The 15,816-nt window shown below is 35.2% G+C and overlaps 1 protein-coding gene across 2 annotated transcripts; it reads left to right on the forward strand.

Annotated features, from left to right (window-relative positions):
• Positions 1-4,342: 4,342 nt before the first annotated feature.
• On the forward strand, positions 4,343-14,628 carry LOC143551364 (helicase-like transcription factor CHR28). 2 transcript variants are annotated; one of them, XM_077041820.1, is made up of 12 exons: positions 4,343-4,461; positions 9,338-9,559; positions 9,652-9,762; positions 9,840-10,207; positions 10,371-10,442; positions 10,552-10,626; positions 10,710-11,523; positions 11,610-11,740; positions 12,377-12,595; positions 12,715-13,194; positions 14,080-14,289; positions 14,363-14,628. In XM_077041820.1, the coding sequence occupies exons 2-12, from the start codon at positions 9,394-9,396 to the stop codon at positions 14,471-14,473; spliced, it is 2,757 nt and encodes a 918-aa protein (XP_076897935.1). In that variant the 5' UTR covers positions 4,343-4,461; positions 9,338-9,393; the 3' UTR covers positions 14,474-14,628. The 2 variants fall into 2 exon arrangements, with proteins under 2 accessions (XP_076897935.1, XP_076897934.1); XM_077041819.1 differs by lacking the exon at positions 4,343-4,461 and having other exon boundaries at positions 9,163-9,559.
• Positions 14,629-15,816: the final 1,188 nt, after the last annotated feature.

The raw sequence follows: 15,816 nt of genomic DNA on the forward strand, positions 1-15,816 counted from the left end.
CCCGGGTATTTAAAAAACCCGATTTGTGCAACTCTAGCCTCCGATGCTCACAAGATAGAGTAACATGACATATTGACATGTAAAGGGCTTTAAAGCCAATTCACAACGGTTAAATAGTTAAAACTAATATGATGACGTCAGTTACTAGTGTTTTGGGATATTAATTAACTAGCTTATATCCCGTGTTACACAAGGGTGAAAAAAAATATTATAACACATTAATATTAATAAATCTATGAAAATTTAAAATCAAAATAAAATATAACCAAATAACTAAAATATATGAACACAATTAAAGACAAATAATAAATGCATAAAATTATGTTTTAAAATGTTACAAAATGTTCAAATGAGAGTCAACTTTTAGTGTGAACAAATGAAACAACGTTAAATTGACATCCAGAAGTGATCATAATATTTTCACATAAAAGTTTACAAACTAAACAATTCACATTAATAAAAAGGGACTTAAAAAGAGCGTCTTTCGAAAACCCGTGATTCAATACAACTTTAGCAATTGACTTATTCTAAATATCAGGATTCAACATCATCTGCATTTAATCAAGATAAATATAAATAACAATAACATAATCTTGATGTGATAAAATAAACACCCAAATTCATTATAAAAAGGAAAAATTAGTAATGGAATTGAACCTACCCTATGCATTTACAAAAGTTTTCTCTCATAGCTTATTACCTATGCTTTTATACCTCACTTCAAAACCTGCATATAATCAATTTTATGCGTCAGCTTAGTTACTGAATGGTTTATAGTTAAAAAGTATTGTTTGATAAAAAAAACTTAAATTGCAAAATAAAAAAAATCCATATCTCATGACAATTTATTTGCTCACTTCTCACACAAAGAGGGGAAAGAATCTTGATAGATGGAGTATACCTTAATTCTTAGATTCCTAGAATTAAATCTTTAAGAATAATACAACGAAAAGCTAACAAATTTAATTAACAAAGCAAACATGAAAATCTCAAAAGGAAAAATTAGTAATGGAATTGAACCTACCCAATGCATTTACAAAAGTTTTCCCTCATAGCTTATTACCTATGTTTTTATACCTCACTTCAAAACCCGCATATAATCAATTTTATGCGTCAGCTTAGCTACTGAATGGTTTATAGTTAAAAAGTATTGTTAGATAAAAAAAACTTAAATTGCAAAATAAAAAAAAATCCATATCTCATGACAATTTATTTGCTCACTTCTCACACAAAGAGGGGAAAGAATCTTGATAGATTGGAGTACACCTTAATTCTTAGATTCCTAGAATTAGATCTTTAAGAATAATACAACGAAAAGCTAACAAATTTAATTAACAAAGCAAACATGAAAATCTATGAATCAAAGTTCAGATAAGTAATAAATTTGAGATTATGACCCTTTTAATAATAAACTTTTTAATTTGGAGGGGAAACAGGTTTAAAAATTATCAAAGGAAGAGCAAATTCAAAGTTACATTATTTTTTATATTCAAAATTATATAGCACATATTAAATTTTATTCTTATACAACTTCAACTTATATTTAAAAGAAATAAAATAAATTAAAGGTAGCAGCAAATTGCAAGTTATATTATTTCTTATTCCTAGGCCGTTTCAAGTTATACTAAAAATGACCATTCTAACCCTAACCTCCTATAATACTAAAAAACGACTTATTTTAACCCAAGCCTCCTAAAAACCTGTAGATTATAGAAAGTTTTAAGTTATAACCATCTAAATTTAAACACATCCCGGTTTCAGCCCATTTCAAAATATACTAAGTAACGACATGTTTTAACTCCAACGCTTGGAATAACAAACTTAACAGCTAATGGAAATAGAAGTCATGTGGCCTAAACAAAAACAACAATTTTGACCAACACATAAGTCAAACAAAATGAATTGTGAATCTTTATAATGCATATCACTAACCTAAATATACCTTAGTTCTCACGAGTAGACTTGCTGGCCTCTAGCTGTTAGTCTCTTAGTTGCCATTACAGCGTCTTCTATCTTCCTTTGAGGAAACTATAAGATTTTCAAAAATTAATAATTAATATATTAATAAAGAGAAATTGTAATTTTGAACGAGCATGAATAATAGTAAAACGAATACACAAGATACTAAGAAATTTCACCATTTTTTATGTTAATTAAGAGCTACCAAATTGTGTCTTTCATATTTATTCATCCTCCCTTCCTACCTTAGCTGCAAATAAAGTAAAGCAAAATTATTTGATTTTCACCATTTGAATATATACAATAAATGCAAGTTTTTCTTAGTGAATTATCGTTTAGCTGAAAAGGGAAATCAAATATCAAATAATAGTTAATAATGTTCTTCAACCGGCTTAAAAAAAATAACTTTAAACGACCCGAACCAAATTGATACATTTTTAAACGACCATTTTAACCCAAATCCACTTTCACAAAGCATTGCATAAAAAGATGTTCTCAGGTTTATGATCACAATGGATAATAGCAACATCTTTCATAAGAGCTAAACGTATATGAGGCACAAATAATAATGCTAAAGGAAAGATACTAACTTATAACAATTTTAAAATTTTACCTGTATTGTGAATAGCTTCACAAAGCTCAATAATAATCCACATAATCGATTTAGCCTTAAAAGCTTATACAAGATGTAAAATCACAAACAAAGCCAAACTCATTACACCCTAAAAAAGGAAACTCAAGTTATTATTATTATTATTATTATTATTATTATTATTATTATTATTATTATTATTATTATTATTATTATTATTATTATTATTATATTTGGCCACAATAAACAAAAATAACTATGCATTTTTCATATGTTTATACGCTGTTGTTTTTGCTATAAGTTGATACTATAATAATGAACGAACCTGTTGTTTTGTTCTAATTTGTGAAGTAACATAGAGCTAATTAGACCAATTGCAACATCAAAGAGGTCCTTTACAAAAGCAAAGTGTAATTAGTATGTTTAGATTGATTATTGCAAATATACAAAATTGCAAACGTAAAGATTAAAATAAGCACCTTTTCAGGATTAGCCATCTCGACGCGAAACTTTTCCGACTTACGAGCCATAGAGAGTAAATTCTTCTCCATCACTTGATCGTGCTCATAGTTCTCTGCATGAACCTTTTTCTCATGTTCAGTTGCAGCCCTTACAGAACAAAAATATCATGTCACTACACATTCATATGTAAAGTAATTGTTTTCAGGATGTTATATGTTTTGAAGAAAAATGAAAACAGATGGTGGTTCTACAAACAAAAAATACTTAACATCATCAAAAATCATAGTTCCATATCAACATACAAAGCGAATAAACATCAACAACTCAACATTTATTACTATTTAAATAAATAGTATACATGTATGCGAAAAAGCAATCATAATTCCACATTATAGAAACTTCAATTTTTAAAAGAAATGATAACACTATTACTCCAAAAAACTACTAATTTAAATCTTTGCACCCGGAAGAATGAATTGTTCCATAAATTAATTCGGAAGGCAAACAACTTGTTTAAAACCTTAAGCTGATCACATTATTAATTGAATATAGCTACTACAGAAAAAACACCAAACCTTTTGAAGTTACATCAAAATATACAAAGGCAATATTCATTTCATAGGTGATAAAACCAAACCATAGATAAAATAGAATGATAACAAATCATGTAAACTAATGTACGTCAACATGAAACTAAAATTGAAAGATTACTTTTAAAACCTAACCTCTATCACTTATGGGAGCTGTACAACCAGACCAGGCGAAGAAACCTCATAACCAAAAAAAAAAAAAAAATAAAAACTCAGATATGCTTGAAACCAAATGAAATATGCACATGAAAATTAGGGGGAAAAAGTTAAATAATAATGAGAGACGTGGCCTTCTATATTTTGAACACAATAGCAAATTAAAGGTGAAGCTGACACGTGTTCACATGAATGTGGGTGACAGGTGTCAGGCTGCGTTGAAGGCTGAATCGGGCAAAGTTGTTAAACACGAGAAAGCTTGTTTAGATAATCAACATGTCTTTCTACCATTTGCCTTTGATACATTTGGTTTTCTGGCTCCAGAGGCTGTGAAATTTTTGAGTAGGGTTCAGCGCGTCGTACACGGAACCTCTTCAGCTTCTAGGTCTCAAAGCTTCGTTTTTAGCAGGATTGGCTTTGCTGTTCAAAAGGGGGTTGCGGCGCAGCTTGTTGCCCGTTTGCCTGCCACTTTATTGTAATCGTTTTATAGTAAATTATATAAAACTTCGATTATTTATATAAAAAAAAAAAATAGAGATACGACGAGAGAAAAAGGGGGAAAACCTTCACACTTAATAAAACCCCCAAAACACACACACACTCACAAACTCTGCAATCGAATGAATGAATCCATGGTGTTAGGGTTTTGACAGAAGAACAACAATCACACTATTCACTGCTGTTGCGATCAACAATTACAAGGTGCCTCTAATTGTGAATGCATATTATATTATATTATATTATATTATATGATTGCAAACATTATACTCATTTCCTTTTAATCCTTTACTCTTCATCGTCGTTTCTACTATAATCTCACAATGTGTACGTATCTGTTGCTTTCATGTAATTACGTTACGTATTTAACCTAATTTGATAATTAACCGTTACATTTTTGAAAAACTGTGTTATTGTTACCTGTGTATGTAAATTACAAGGCATTCGTTAACGATACGGATCGATCATGCTGTTCGGCTTTTGGTTTCAGTTTTATTTCAGAATGAGTTCGTTAGCAGCCTAATTCAGGGGCTGATTACTTAATTAGGTTATTTTTTGTGATTTATATTCAGGCTGGTGATATTAGTTATTGAGTTGTAGTGTCTCCAATGGAACCGATAGATATTATTGCTTGTTCAACAGATAAAGTGATTTTTTGTTAATTGTTAATTGTTAATTGATAGTTCAACAGATACTTTTGATTTTGATAAACAAATTTTGATTTCTCGTTAATTGTTAACGCTTTGTCGTTTTAAGTAGAATCTGACAATGCGCATCTGTTGCTTTAATGAAATCGTTAGTGCTGCTCAATTCAGGGGCTAATTAGGTCATTTTTTGCTATATTTTTATAATTCATATTCAGGCTGGTTCAGAATTTGGGGTGTGTAAAGAAGATGGTTGTAGTGAAAGTAATGTTTATTACTTGAAGGTGTGAGAAATACATAAACAACTACATCTATTTATACACAAATAAACCCTAGCTATCAACCCATAAAAGGCCCATGGGCTTTAGCCAACTATATTGGCTAAAACCCTAATTATAACTAAATACAACTAACACTCCTTCTCAAGTTGGAGCATAGATGTTAATCATGCCCAACTTGTTACAAATAAAATCTATCTGAGCTTTCCGGAGCGGTTTAGTTAGAATGTCTGCTAGCTGAAAATTTGTCTTCACATGAATTGGTTGAATGGAAGGAGGATCAGTTTGTGTGCCTACTACTCGATCTCTGATAAGGTGGCAGTCGACCTCAATATGTTTTGTCCTCTCATGAAATACTTGATTATTGGCTATGTGAATGGCTGACTGACTATCACAGTATAACCTCATCAAGTCATTAGAAACAACCCCGAGCTCTCTGAGAAGACGACGAACCCTGTCATCTTTGATGTTACATCTGCCATGGCTCTATACTCCGATTCGGCACTCGACCGGGAAACCGTGTGTTGCTTCTTACTCTTCCATGATATAAGATTTCCTCCAACAAACACACAATATCCGGTGGTAGATCGTCGAGAAATTGGACAACCTGCCCAATCTGCATCTGAGAACCCTGATATCCGACCATCTCCTTCTTCCGTGAAGGCACCTACACGACAATGACCCTGATCGGAGTATAATATACCCAAGCCAGGTGAGGTCTTAAGATATCTTAAGACACGAAGGGCAGCATCCCAGTGACCGGTGTATGGTGTAGCCATAAATTGGCTCAGAACACTGACAGTAAAGGAGATATCCGGTCGTGTGACGGTTAAATAATTAAGTTTACCAACCAACCGTCTGTATCGCTCAGGATCTTTCATTGGATCTCCTTCCTTTGGGAGGAGTTTCTTTGTAGGAAGCATTGGGGTATCAACAGGTTTACAACCCAGTAAGCCACATTCAGTTAACATATCAAGAACATACTTTCGTTGGGAGAGAAGTATTCCTTGTGGAGAGCGGGATACTTCTATGCCAAGGAAATACCTCAATCGACCTAAGTCGCTGACCTAAAACTGAGACCGAAGAAACTGCTTGAGTTCGATAATCCCGACCTCGTCATCACCTGTGATTATAATGTCATCCACATAAACAACTACGATAATCCTCTTTCCTTTCTAGTGTCTAAAGAAGACAGAGTGATCGTAGGCACTCCGAGTCATCCCAAACTGTCCCATAACACTAGAGAATCGACCAAACCATGCCCTGGGAGACTGTTTAAGACCATATAGAGAACGACATAGTCTGCAAACTTTCGAGGCCTCCTCCTCAACAACGAACCCTGGGGGCTGCTCCATTTATACCTCCTCCTCAAGAACACCATTAAGAAAGGCGTTCTTGACATCAAGCTGGAGGAGCGGCCAATGATTAATGGCAGCAAGAGCGATACAAATACGGACAGATGGCATTTTAGCAACCGGAGAGAAGGTTTCATCGTAATCAATGCCATATGCCTGAGAATACCCTTTTGCAACCAACCGAGCCTTTAAGCGGTGTAAGGAGCCATCCGAGTGTAGTTTAACCGTAAACACCCAACGACAACCAACAATACGCTTCCCTTTAGGAAGTGTTTCAAGATCCCATGTATGATTGGACTTTAGAGCCCCAATTTCATCTTCCATAGCCTGTCTCCATCCTGGGTGAGCGAGAGTGTTCGTCACATTTTTGGGAATCGGGTAGGAATCAAGGGTAGTGGTGTACGCATGAGATTCAGGAGATAGGTGGGTGTAGGCAACATAGTCCTGAATTGGGTAACGAGTACATTTCCGGGGTTCCTTGCGAAAGGAAATAGGTATATCGGGAAGTGGGGCACCGGGAGGATCATAAACGGGTGTATCAGAGGTTGTTGGATCTGGTAAGGATGTATTAGTGAGAGGTGTGGATTGCTCAGATGTAGACGGAGTATCGGAGGGTATTTCGGGGTCGTGGCCAGGGTCTGAATCAAGAGTCGCTGATGTTTGACCCCTACCCCGCCTAGCATATGTGAAAAGCAGTGGCGGAGATTCTGTCGGTGGGTCAAAATCAGTAGAGATTGGATCGGTAGAAGGAATTGACACAGGAATGGTGGGGATGAAGGGAGATGTGGGTATATCGAGGTCGGGAAACGGGTCAGAAACAGGAGTGGAACACTCGGGAAAGTAAGGAGACTCGTGAAAAGTGACATCGGCACTGGTAAAGTATCGGTGAAGTGATGGGCTATAGCATCGATACCCTTTTTGAACCCGTGAGTAACCAAGAAAGACACAACGAATGGCTCGGGGATCAAGTTTGATGGTTTTTGGACTATGGTCATGAACATAGGCGACGCAACCAAATACTTTAGGTGCGAGAGGAAATGGATTATCGTTGGGAAATAGTACAGAAAACGGTGTTTAACCATGAAGAACGGTTGAGGGCATGCGGTTAATCAGATATGTGGCAGTGAGAACGGCATCTCCCCAAAAACGATGAGGAACACGTGATTGGATCATGATTGTGCGAGCAACATCCAATATGTGACGATTTTTGCGTTCGGACACACCATTTTGTTGAGATGTATAAGCACACGATGATTCATGAATAATGCCGTTGGTTTTTAAGTATGAAGAAAAGTCGGTGGAAAAATATTCTTTAGCATTATCAGATCGAAAAGTTTTAATGGTGGTGTTAAATTGGTTTTGAACATAAGCATTAAATTCTCGAAATATGGAAAATACCTCACTACGAGATTTCAACAAATAAACCCAAGTAGTGCGAGAATAGTCATCAATAAAGGTAATAAAATATTCAAAACCCAACGTAGATTTGATAGGGCAAGGACCCCATACATCAGAATGCAACAGTTCAAAACAAGAACTGACTCGATTGGGCACCCTAGGGGGATAGGGACGCCTGGTATGTTTACCAAGTTGACACGACTCACAATGAAAATTAAAAGACGAAAGTGGTAAATCTGGTCGCATTTGCCTCAGAACCGCTGTAGAGGGATGACCTAACCGACAGTGAGCCTCCCTGACAGCGGAATCACATAAGTTTGCTACAGGATGCGAAAACGGGGATATACGATAGAGACCTCCTGATTCAAAACCAGTACCAATTACCCGGTTTGTTCCTAGTTCATGAAAAACGCAGTGAGTTGGGTAAAAGGTCACAGAACAGTTGTTTTGTTTGGTAATCTGACTCACTGAACAAAGACTGGTAGGAAATTTAGGAACAAATAGTGAACAGTGCTTTCCGCGTGAACAGTGATTTCCGGCGATGAACAGTACTCCGGGTGAACAGTGATTCTGGCGTGAACAGTTTTCCGATGAACAGTGATTCCGCGTGAACAGTGATTCCAGCGTGAACAGTGCTCGTCAGTGAACAGTACTTTCACGGTCGAAGAAAAAAAAAAGATTTCGTGACAGGACAGAACAACAAGGCAGGAGCTTGTTTCAGATCTGAAGGCTGCTGGTGACGGCTGGTCAGACTTGGGTTCGGGTCAGATCGCGGCTAGGGTTTGGATCGAGAGCCGTAGCTTTGATACCATGTAAAGAAGATGGTTGTAATGAAAGTAATGTTTATTACTTGAAGGTGTGAGAAATACATAAACAACTACATCTATTTATACACAAATAAACCCTAGCTATCAACCCATAAAAGGCCCATGGGCTTTAGCCAACTATATGGGCTAAAACCCTAATTATAACTAAATACAACTAACAGGGTGTAAGAAGTGGTGATGTTAGTTATTGAGTTGTAGTGTCTCCAATGGAACCGATAGATATTGCTAGTTCAACAGATAGTTTCAATTTTTATTTCTTTTAATTGTTAATGTTTTGTCGTTTTTAGTAGAATCTGACGTTGCGTATCTGTTGCTTTGATGAAATTGCGTCATGTCTTTGACCTAATTTGAGAATTTTTGATTACATTTCTGAAAATTGTTTTCTTTGTTGTTGTTGTTGTGTATGCGAACTACAAGGTGTTCGTTAAGAATAAGTGTTCGATCATGTTAATCTGCTTTTGGTTACGTTAGTGCTACTTTGTAATTTCAGTTTATTTGTATGAGTTTTTAGCACTTAGCAGGCTAATTCAGGGGATAATTAGCTCATATTTTGGGTTATTTTTCTGATTTATATTCAGGTTGGTTCAGAATTTTAAGAAGTGGTGATCTTGGTTATTAAGTTGTAGTGTCTGCGATGGAACCGATAGATATTGCTAGTTCAACAGATAGTGAATCGAGTGATTGGGATCTAGATGTATATAAAGCATACAATGAGTCAGCTGTAAAGGATACTGCTACTTCAGCTCCCAGTTCTAGTGTTCATAATACCCTTGCGTCTTCATCCAGGACGAATAATGCAGGTAAATAAAGCCTCTATTCATTTGTCTTGTTATGCTGCAAAGTAAACTACTTTATTGTTGGATAACTTAATATGCCTTTATCTAAATTCTAGGTCAACATGGATCAATAAGGAAGCCGGCTACAAATGGGCATTCGTCTCATGCTAATTATGATTTGGATCGACAGCTTCAGATTCAACTCAGTTCAAGTAATAATGATGGAAGTAAGTAAACTGAATGATCTTCAACGAGTAATTATAATTTGGGTTTGATTGGATATATTACTATGTTTTTGGTACAGATTTTGATGATCAGTTACTTCCATCAGAGATTAAAAGAATACTTCCAGCATCTCTTCAAGCATTTTCATCTAGTTATAAGCCGAATGTTCGTGCAAAGAGTGTAGGCACCAATAAAATTCGTGAAACTTATGGACAACCTAACGAAAATGCAAGGGAAAATAATGTGAAAACTCATATGGGAGAAAGTTCCAGTAGGGCTAATAATGATTCGATGAATGAAAACTACCATGGAGGTAGGATTCTACCACCCTCAATGTGGTCCCCCAATGCACAATATGGTGGTCTATCCGATCCTTACCGCCCTTCGGCGGTTGTTGATGAACAAGCGGTTGTTGATGAGAGACACGTATATCGAGAAGCTTTACAGGTATTGATTTCTTCTTGTATTGATATGCATTACAAACGAAGAAAGAAGTTATTGTTGTTTCTTCTTATTATTTTAGTATAGAAAAAGGTTTGTTTCCAACAATATGTTCATTATATTGTTGCATATGCTTAATGCTGAAAAAGGTATGGTTGTTATATTTCAGCACGTTAACCAACCCTTAAACGAAGCAGATTTACCTGATGGTCTTCTGTCGGTCTCTCTTTTAAGGCATCAGGTTTTCTACTCACCTGATTACAATTTTTTTTTTCTTTACATTAGTGTGTGTGTGTGTGTGTGTATATGAATTTATTTTTGGTTGCGTTTATTTATTATGTTTTTTTTAGAAAATTGCATTGTCGTGGATGATTCAGAAGGAAAGTAGTCCGACTTGTGCTGGTGGAATTTTAGCTGATGACCAGGTTACATATATACAATATATGATTTATATTTTAAAATTTTAAAATGCCACCTGGATTTACTTTTGTTGTATCTTTCTCCACAGGGTCTTGGTAAGACAATTTCCATGATGGCCCTTATACAGCATCACAGAGTTTCATCAAAACCGAAGTTAGATAATGTAAAGCCCACAGTAGTTGTAGATGCAGAAAAAAATGATGAAGTGTTAATAACTGAAGCCAGTAGCTCAAAAAAGCGGGTTAATAAACAAAAACCAGTAGCAGGATCACTGGTTGTGTGCCCTGCAAGTGTGTTAAGACAGTGGGCCCGTGAGCTCGATGAAAAAGTTGCAGAAGACGGTAAGCTTGAAGTATTAATCTATCATGGTGGCAGCAGGACTAAAAATCCTGCTGAGCTGGCAAGTTATGATGTAGTCCTTACAACATATGCCATTGTGGGAAAAGAAGTCCCAAGTAAAGATTTTGATGAAGATGAAGAAGATCAAAGAAATGGATTGAACTTTGCATTTGCTAGCAAGAAAAGAAAGGGTATATCTGGAATGAAAAAGAAGGGTAAAAAAGGATTTGGTGGTTTTGCCACTGATTCTAGTGGTACACTTGCTAAAGTTAGTTGGCTCAGAGTGATATTAGATGAAGCTCAAACGATTAAAAATAGCAGAACACAGATATCTAGAGCGTGCTGTGGTCTTAAAGCTAAAAAAAGATGGTGCTTATCCGGAACACCTATGCAGAACAATATTGATGAGCTGTTCAGTTATTTCAGGTTTCTAAAATGTGACCCGTATGCAAATTATAAATCTTTTTGTAATCATATAAAGTTCCCGATCTCAAATTTCTCAAGTCATGGTTATCTGAAACTTCAAGCTGTGTTGAAGGCAATACTGCTTCGTCGCACAAAAAGTACATTTTTAATTACTGTAAACAGTTTTTGCGAACAAAATAAATTGACAATAACAGTGTTACTCAGTTTTAGTTTTTCTGTGCAGGCGATTTGATTGATGGTAAGCCTATTATTAACTTACCTCCAAAAACAATTAATTTGACAGCGATTGACTTCTCACCTGAAGAAAGGGCTTTCTATCAAAAGCTTGAAGCCGAATCACGTTCACGATTTAAGGTTATATTGCTTCTGTCTTTTCGTTTTCAAATCTCTGATTTTTTAAAATATATGTGCTTATATTTAGGCTTGTGAGGTGTCAGTTCGTTTAACTTTGATAGAACACGAACAGTCAAACAAACAAACGGGGTTTTCTTGTTTGTGTTTGTTTGTTAATAGTATAAACAAACAGTTCACGAGCGTAAACAAACAAACATAATTGAACACTGATGAACGAGCATAACTGAGCGAACAACTAAAAGTAAGCGTGAACTTCAATATATTGGGCCTAAAAATTTAATAAAACCAGACTAAATTGTAAGAGTTTAGTATTACAATTACATAAAACTAAACTAAATTGTAACAGGCTTAAATATTTCAAATGAATATATAAACAAACTTAAATAAACATAAATGAATGTAAACGAATGAAAATAAACATGCATAATTGTTCGACGTAAGCGAATGCTCATGAACATAAATGAACGAATGAGACATTTGTTCATGTTCATTTGTTTAACTTAATAAATGAACTTACGTTTGGTTCGTATACAGAGACCTAATTATTATGTTATCATCTGAATATTTGTGATTGGAATCAGGAATTAAGAACCAAATGAAGAGAAATAAATATTTAATTTCTAATACTCCTTGCAGGCATATGCAGCTGCAGGTACTTTGAGTCAAAATTATGCAAATATTCTTTTAATGCTTTTGAGGCTACGACAAGCGTGTGACCATCCGTTGCTAGTTAAGGGATTTACTTCAGAATCTGTCAGTAGACATTCTACAACAATGGCAAAGAGACTACCTAAAGATATGCAAGTCAATTTGTTAAATATTTTGGAAACTCTCAACATATGTTGCTTGTGTAGCGTGAGTTTCATCGCCCTTCATTATTGTTATTGTTGTTATTGTTGTTGTTATTATTATTATTATTATTATTATTATTTATAATTCTACTATAACTGATTAGTGGCTTGATGGTTTTACAGGATCCACCAGAAGATGCAGTTGTTACCATGTGTGAACATGTATTCTGTTATCAGTGTGTATCCGAATACATAACTGGGGATGACAATACATGTCCATCACCAAAATGCAAAAGCTCAATCGGGCCCGATGTGGTATTTAGCAAATCCACATTAAGAAATTCCATCTCTGATGATAATGGTGCCAGATCATCAAGAATCGATGAGAAATCTAATGTTCTTCAACAAGATTATAGTTCATCCAAGATTAAAACTGCAATTGAGATTATTAAGAAAAATTGCAGAACAAAAAGTTCATACTTATCTTCTAGTTCGGGTGTTGAAGGACCGATAAAAGCGATTGTCTTTTCTCAGTGGACGAGAATGTTAGATCTTATGGAAATGTCACTTAATCAGCATCGTATTGAATATAGGAGACTTGATGGCTCGATGTCTTTAGCTTCAAGGGACCGTGCGGTTAAACAATTCAACACTGATCCCGAGGTTGACTTTCTAGTCTTTGTAGCTGTTAAACTCAAAGTTAGTTGCTAGAGGTGGCAAATGGGCGGGTCGGATAATATGTTAGGGCCAAAACACTTTTTCCTTTAATCTTATTTGTGTTTCTAATTTTTTTAATGGGTTACTTGAAAATGTAAACAAACGAAACATCTAGTGAACACTTCGTGAACCGTTTGGCGGGAAGTTTGTATGCGTTAGTTTATCAAATAAACAAATGAACATTAACGAAAAAAGTGTTTATTAGTTAAACGAACGAACATGAACACATGTCTAGTTCTTGAATGTTTGTTTAGATGGATTCTTTTCAGCTTGTTTATGTTCGCTCGTTTACATTTGTTAAGTTTGTTAGTTTACATTCGTTAATATATTTATTTAAGTTTTTTTGGTCCATTACAACTTAATAGTTATAATAACTTTTAGGCCCAACACACTGTTCTTCATGCTACCTATAACTAGTTTTAGCTAGTTATGTTCGTTTATACAGTTAACGAATGAACATAAATAAACACGCACATGTTTGGTTTCTTAACGAACGGACACGAACTACAAAAGTGTTCCATCGCTGTTTGGTTAAAGTTAAATGAACGAATGCTCATGTTCCTTTGGTTTGTCTACAAGGACACCGTCCACTAGACAAAAGGCACAATTTTAGGAATGTGCAACACTGCAACTAATGCGTTTTATATAGTTAAATGTCAATTTACCCTTATGAATTGCTTGCAGATTAACAATGCAGTTTAATGAAGGGTAGAATAGGAAACTTGACTAATAAATGTCGAATAATCGAACTTTTATAGGGCTAAAAGCCCATCAAAGCTTTAAATTTTTTTATTAACAGTAATCACTTAAGATATGAAAAACATGTTGCAGGTAACCGTTATGCTGATGTCACTAAAAGCCGGAAATCTTGGTCTAAACATGGTGGCTGCATCTCATGTTATTCTTTTGGATCTATGGTGGAATCCAACTACTGAAGATCAAGCCATTGACCGAGCCCATAGAATCGGTCAAACTCGCCCCGTTACAGTGTCCAGGCTCACTATTAAAGACACAGTTGAAGACAGAATTCTTGCTCTCCAGGTTTGTATTTCTGCGGTAAAACTGTAATTTCAATTTCACTATTTTACCGTGTCACTAAATTCGGTGAATGCAGGATGAAAAGAGGAAACTGGTTGCTTCGGCTTTTGGTGAAGATCATGGGGGGTCTTTGGCTGCTCATTTAAGGCCTGAAGATCTTAGATATTTGTTTACGGGGGCTCGCTAAAACTTTAATTGGTTAGGTGGTAATTTTGGGCATTTTTGTTTTGATAAAATATAAAGCCCAGTAAATAGTGGTAATTAATTACTACTACACTGCTGTTTGTAGGATGATGTTATGACCCTTTAAAATGCATCTTTGAAGACGTTGCTTTAACTCTATATTTTGGTTTCTGTTTTATCTTTTTAATCGTTGTTGATTGGAAATTGGATACTGTTGTTAGAACCGTTTTGTAGTGCGTGCTTTTTAGTTGACGATATTGTGTTAGTTGCGAAGAGTAAGCGTAACCTGAATGTGAGGTTAGAAAAGTGAGAAACAGCTTAGAGAACAAAGGTTTAAAGATTAGTCGCTTGAAGAGACTGATTACTTATATTGTGACTTCAGTGGTGCAAAGTGTAAACATCGATGGGAACATTGAGATTAACATCGAAGGCCAAGTGGTTCTGCAGTTAACCAAGTTCAAGTATTTAGAACCGTTTGTACATTTCAGTAATGCAATGGGGACAAATAGTGGTGTAGCCTGCTGTCTCTTAGTTGGCTGGTGTTTGTGGAAAACTACACGTGTATTATGTGACATGAGGTAGTTATACGAAACAGTTTGCTAGGCCATTAAGAAGGCACAATTGCATAATCCAAAGGTAGCAGAGATCGGAAAGTTGAGGTGGATATATAGGTAGACAGGTCGGAGCGTATAACGATGTGAGTTTTATGGGGAAAGATTGTGTGCGACCAACATATTAGATAAGACACGGGATGCATTGAGATGGTTTGGGCATGTAAAGAGAAGGACGGGGACACTAGTTAGAGGACTAGATAATAATGACTTGCATATTTATGAGGACATGGTACAAGATAGTAGGATACTACTTTGTACATGTCTAAAATTAATGTTAAAAGACTTTTAAGGAGAGTATATATCTTTCTTAGTTGTGTTTTAGAGGCGTTAACTTTTCATATACTTTTGGTGACATTTCCATGTTACCCATTTTTTTTTGTGTCTAATATGTATATATTATGTTTTTTCACTCATTTTCTACTATTGGTGGCTTACAAATACTATTTTTAGTACGTTTGGTCTCAAGTTGTTTAGTGCATGTAGCAAACCCCTAATGTTATGCAAGATACAAAGCATGGTTTGTTTATTATTTATTTATTTATTTAATTCGGTATTAGTTTTAGTGTAACATATTTCTTTGCATACTCCATGATATGTTTTAAATTCGGTTTTGTTTGAACTTAATAAAGGTGTGATTCGTTTGCGATCTAGATTTTAATTCGTTTTACACATCAAATCTTTCTCTGGCATTATCACTTAAGTTAGACTCACTACGTATTTAAACGTATTTGTA

Source organism: Bidens hawaiensis, unplaced genomic scaffold (genome assembly GCF_021521415.1).
Source record: "Bidens hawaiensis isolate Kalapana, Puna unplaced genomic scaffold, B.hawaiensis_p1.1 tig00016367_1, whole genome shotgun sequence".
In the NCBI taxonomy this organism is placed as follows: Eukaryota; Viridiplantae; Streptophyta; class Magnoliopsida; order Asterales; family Asteraceae; genus Bidens; species Bidens hawaiensis.

Bases quoted from the DNA above. Each gene is read 5' to 3' on its own strand.
- LOC143551364 (XM_077041820.1), top strand. From the start codon at position 9,394: ATGGAACCGATAGATATTGCTAGTTCAACAGATAGTGAATCGAGTGAT. The intron at 10,443-10,551 runs GTTTTCTACTCA...TGTTTTTTTTAG, and splicing joins TCTCTCTTTTAAGGCATCAG to AAAATTGCATTGTCGTGGAT. The intron at 11,741-12,376 runs GTTATATTGCTT...TACTCCTTGCAG, and splicing joins AATCACGTTCACGATTTAAG to GCATATGCAGCTGCAGGTAC.